We start from the raw sequence: 5,535 nt of genomic DNA, 5'->3' as shown, positions 1-5,535 counted from the left end.
AAAATGAAGGACTTAGCTACTCATTTTCATGGTAGCTTGCACAACAAGTTTCGGAAGAAGGTTGATCAACATCCGAGTCGAAGAATCGAGATTGGATGAGAATCCACCTTCTTTTTGTGAAACATTGTCAAGAGAAGAAGAAGAATGAGAAAAAAGGGGTTTCTAAGCCAAAACAAGTAAAAAGATGATCCCAAGAAAAATGAAGATAAAAAGATGCTGTTCCAAAAAGTAGCCCCTGCTACTTATAGTACTGGTTACTGAGCTGTCATGCTCGCTAGGCGAGCAGAATGGTTCGCCTAGCGAGCCCCAAAATAAGTCACCAGAATATCCTGCGTCCAGAGGAATCATCCCAGAAATGTTGCACTGTTCGCTAGGCGAACAATCCTTCGCTTCTCTCATTCGCACCAGCGAGTCTTGATGTTTTGCTACTGGAATTGTTCGCTAGCTGCTCGCTGGATGCTTGCCTAGAGAAGCTTGATGTTTATACCACTGGAAGTGTTCGCTACTTCCCTCGCCACAGCGAGTTTTGATCATTTTCCTACTGTAAAAATCTGGGAGTGTCGCAACCTGAAAAATACAGAGGTGCGAAAAAAAAAACAACCAGCGAAAGAAAATGACAGAAGAGTCGCCACCGTACATTATTTATCCCAAAGGAGGGAAAGGAAACGCTCGAAGTAAAACTGGAGAAAGGAAAGGAAAAGACAAGGTCTCGCAACCAAATCTTGGGTTCGGGAGTCGATTATGCGAAGGGAAGGTATTAGCACCCCTACGCATCCGTAGTACTCTACGGGATCTACTCTTGTTGTTCTTGTCTAAAGGGTGTGTGTTTATCTAATGTACTATTTACTAAAAGGGTCAAGAGAAAAATGACTCGCACAGATATCGGATCCATTGCATACGTATCTCATCTGAATATGAGAATCAGAGTCTTCGTAGCTCGGCTACCTAAGGGTTAAGGATAAGTGTGCTCGCTAAGACATTGCGTCTTATGCCTACGTATCTCATCGGGAATGAGAATCAGAGCAAAACGTAGTTCAAACTAACTACGGGAACAAAAGTCTCGATTGCAACTAGGGCAAGAGAAAGGGAAAGGTCTCGATCGCAACGAGGGCGAGAGAAAGGATCGCAACAAGGGCGAGAGCAAACAAGGATTAGTTGTTAGTCGTTAGTCAAACTCGGCAAGACATCGCATCTTGTGCCTACGTATCTCATCTGAACATGAGAATCAGAGTTGCCGTAGTTCGGCTACATAGGGGTTGCCATCTGAACATGGACTTACAAAGGAGGACACCAGTTGTGTCAAAGGAGAGTGGGCAATGTGTTCACGTCCTAGCAGTAGGTGTCGCAGCTCGCTGAATCGAGTTTTAGGCAGTTACCTCTTTGCAATAGGACGGATTGACATGCCACAGGATCGGAGACGCACGAAAGGTCTAAAAGAAATGGGGAAGTTCTGCCCTAGAGTTGTCATGCAATATGTACTTAAGTGTTAGGATTTACAAATCTACACCCGGAAAAGCGCCATCTATCTCTACTCAACAATCGTGGACGAAACATTGTTTTGTATCTCTTATGACAATACATCTTTCATCTTAAAAGGTTTTTGATTGGTCGCACGGCGGCGAGAAAAAAGAGTTTGATTGGTTGGATGTGCTTTGAGTGATGGCGAGAACCAGGATTGGCGAGATATACATCTCGAATCCTAGCCTCAGGAGTGCATGGTATACACCATGTTCCATTTCCATCTTTATTTGCAAAAGTGTTTAATAGAGAATTAAGTGTTTTGAATTTGATTGTGAAAGGGTTTGGAGAAACCGCATTGACAATTTTAGGCGATGGCGAGAGCTAAGATTGGTGAGATATACATCTCGAATCCTAGTCTCAGGAGTGCATGGTATACACCATGTTCCATTTCCACCTTTATTGAAAAAGTGTTAAATAAGAATTAGGTATTTTGAGTTTTTGTTGTGAAAATGACTTGACCTAGATCAAGTATTGATGGACGTTTGAGAAAGATTTGAATGAGTGTTTGATAGAGCAAAGTGGATAAATTGGATGATGGCGAGAGCTAGGATTGGCGAGATATACATCTCGAATCCTAGTCTCAGGAGTGCATGGTATACACCACGTTCCACTTCCACCTTTATTAAAAAAGTCTTGACTTATGAATTAATATTTTTTGAGTTTTTATTAGAGAAAATGGCTTGACGTTGAATCAAGTATTTGATGAAAGTTTGAAAGAAAAGGAATAGAATAGGAGGGTGAAATGAATTGATTTGTTTACTGAGAAAATACTCGACGTTGGATCGAGTCATATTTTTGTATTTTTTCAGAAATGGTGGATTTTACTCTTTGGTTAGTGTCTAGAACAAATAGAGAAATAAAACAATACAACATTATATACACATTGGGAAAGTGGGGTACATTTTGTCAAATGGGGATTAAAAACCATGAAATAATTAAATCAGGCCCAAACAACAAATGATGCGAAATATGAGTGTAAGTGCAAGAGAACCGGCTCATTGTAAGAAAGCCCAAGAGTAAGCTATGTGAGGTTGATGGCGATGCTTAAAAGCAATCGACTTACAAGGGTATGGAAATGGGCTCAATATTAAATCGAGAAAAATATGATTTTTATAGCTTTCAAATGGTTTCGAATGTATGATGAAATTAAAAGAAAGTAGATCAACCATGAGTATAATAAAAATATAAACATAAAATAAAATGCTAAAAGAAAAATAAAATACTAAAAGAAAAAATAAAATGCTAAAAGAATAAAAAAACTAAAAGAAAAAGATGCTCAATACAGGTATCGAACCCACTACACTAAAGACCATGAAATCACCCCTCTCCACCAGACCACTCATGACTAGTTGTTATTTTGATGCTATACTGGATAAATAAACTAAAATGGATTAAAAATTAGAATTAAAATAAAAAAACTAATAAAAGAGAAAACTGTTGGACTACCAGTAACTGAACCCAGCCGCTTGGCTGTTGGGTTATCAATGGGGAATAAGTTGGAAATAGAAAAAACAATTATTACCTAATATCCTATGAATTTTAAACTTTCAAAACTTATTCTGTTAAAAAAATAAATTAAAGAAAAATAAATAAAAAGATGGGATAGTAACAGAGGCCTCATGAAATCGCCCTCTCTTTCGCGTCCTCTCTTCTCTCAATCACTACCAGCAAGCTCTCTCCCAACCTTCAATGAAATCGCTCCCTCACCGCTCTCTCAATCTCCAATCTCACTCAATCGCTCACCTAATCTCGCGTTCAACCCTCTCTCTCTCAAAATCGCTCAATCGTCCTCAACTAATCTCTCTCAAACTCAGACGCTCATTCAAACTCAAGTGCTCAACAAAAGAAATCTCACCTTTGGCGACGACGAATCAAGTGAGCTTCAATCTTCTTCCTCCTTTCCGATACCGGTTTTTTTGATTTGGGATTTAGGGTTTTGATTCGCTCTGAAGTTTTTAATTCCGCCTCCCAGTTTTTCGTTGTCAATTCCCCCTCTGATTCGCTCTCTCCTTTTATGCTCACAGATTAGGGTTTCAATTGGTATCTTTGGTGTTCCAGAAGAGTAATTCTGCAAACCACTTTGGATGTTCTCAGAATCAAATTGCCCTGTTTAATGCTGGATTGGTGTGATGGAGAATTACGGTGCATTTTTTAGTACTACTCTTGCAATTGCGATTCTCTGTTTTTGTCCTGGGGTTAAGTCAACACCTCTCATCCCAACATGAGTGTCATAACCGTGAGGCAAACTGCTAATAAAATGATGAGCATTTGCTATTCTTGCCGCTTCTTTCATCTCAGCTTCACTGGCATTGTGTCTTGCATATATAATGTTTTCCCTTATGGTTGTTGAGAAGATAATAGGTTCCTGCTGAATCAGACCGGGGTGGCTCCTCAACCATCTCAAGTTATAGAGCTTTAAATCCCTTCCATCCAGTAAAACTTGGCCCGCAACTGGATCATAAAATCTTTGCATCAAAGATATTATAGTGCTCTTTCCTGACCCTGAAACTCCAACAACAGCAACTGTTTGGCCTCCATTCATTTTCAGACTAAAGTTGCTCAATACTAACACTTCAGGACGTGATGGATAACAAAAATCGATATTTTTTTTTAACTCGATGCTTCCATATACATTGGGTGGCTTCAAAGCTTTGTTATCGTCAGGATCAATTTTAGGCTCACGGTCTATAATGTCAAACACTGATATGAGGGATTTCCATCGTTTAAGTATGTAAGGAGCCAATCCAAAAGGCTCCACAAGGGCAAATGTGGCAAAGGAGAAAACCATGTACTCCCTCAGTGTAGTGGATGGATTGATGTAACCATTCCTAATACATATTGCAGTGTACCAAAGTAGAAGGGCATTACAAGCAAAAAGTAGAAACTGTGAAAAGCCAAATGCAAAACCAATCCCCATCCCATGAAGAAAGCTCTGCTTAAATATTTTCTTTAACTGCAGCCTATAGAGCTCCATTACCTTATTTCCGGCACAAAATGCAGCAACAGTGTATATATTTCTAACTGCATCTTCAAGAACTAACGATGCTTTTCTGTGCATTTCTTGTATGCCTCTTGAAAATCCAGCTAGCCACAATTTAAATTTCTGATTTCGGTAAACTGGTCGATGCAACTGTCTAACAAGGTCGTTCGCAGCTCTGAGTGGTAATGGTTGCATTGTAAATGTTTTGCCACTTCCTGTCTGACCATATGCAAAACAGGTAGCTTTACAGTATCAAGCTTTCCTCCCCATTGTGACGTGCCATATGATGCTTGCTATGAATGCTTATGCATACTATGATGTGATGCAGGGCGCTAATGCATGGCAGCTGTTCTTTTTTGAATAATTGTGTTTCTTGCAGGTCACAGGTTCCTTTACTTGGTTACCAAACTGGAATCCATTGTTGCTTGCAAGTTGTTCAATCCCTGCCTCGTATCACCATCAGTTAGTGGATACAAGTACGTAGTACTAGAAGCATAATGACCATCATTGTCGGTAACAATACGACTCCTTTGCAAAATCAAACCAACAACAGGTGCACTTAAACTCTTTAGCTTCTTATTAACCTCCTTTCTAGTTCAAATACTCCTTCACATAATCAAATTATGGACTTCCGCAGGAACAGAAGCAGACATGTAGAGGTTCCATTTTGAGTACATTTCACGAGTTTTCATAGGCATAATCCAAGGCAAAACCAATACAACTGTAACAGTAGTAAATGTCAGAGTGGCATAAAAAACTTGAACTGAAAAGGTGGCACCCTGAAATCTCCAGATGAAAGCATCTTGAAGTCTCCAATCACAATTTTGTAATCCATTAATCTGTCAAAGAACAAGTCCCTGGGCAAAACTGTAGTACTCGGGATGCTCAAGTCTACAACTCTCAATTGGTGCAAATGTTTTAACTGAGAAAGAAATGAAATTTGACTTTGGTTTGGTGCAGATTTGGCTTTGCAACCAGTTGGTGCAGCAGGGTAAATGCAGTAGGATGGTTAATTGGAAAAGCAAGATTCCAAA

The 5,535-nt window shown here is 39.6% G+C and overlaps 1 protein-coding gene across 1 annotated transcript; it reads right to left on the bottom strand.

The window, feature by feature from the left end:
• Positions 1-3,658: 3,658 nt before the first annotated feature.
• LOC127129454 (ABC transporter B family member 20) lies at positions 3,659-4,696 on the bottom strand. The gene has a single exon (XM_051058637.1). It carries the CDS (start codon positions 4,694-4,696, stop codon positions 3,659-3,661), a length of 1,038 nt encoding a protein of 345 aa, XP_050914594.1.
• Positions 4,697-5,535: the final 839 nt, after the last annotated feature.

Source organism: Lathyrus oleraceus, chromosome 3 (genome assembly GCF_024323335.1).
Source record: "Lathyrus oleraceus cultivar Zhongwan6 chromosome 3, CAAS_Psat_ZW6_1.0, whole genome shotgun sequence".
Lineage (NCBI taxonomy): Eukaryota > Viridiplantae > Streptophyta > Magnoliopsida > Fabales > Fabaceae > Lathyrus > Lathyrus oleraceus.
Note: the sequence above shows the minus strand (reverse complement) of the source record. Positions and strands in the feature narration are given on the sequence as shown.

Coding starts and splice junctions, on each gene's coding strand:
- LOC127129454 (XM_051058637.1), bottom strand. CDS start 4,696: ATGCAACCATTACCACTCAGAGCTGCGAACGACCTTGTTAGACAGTTG.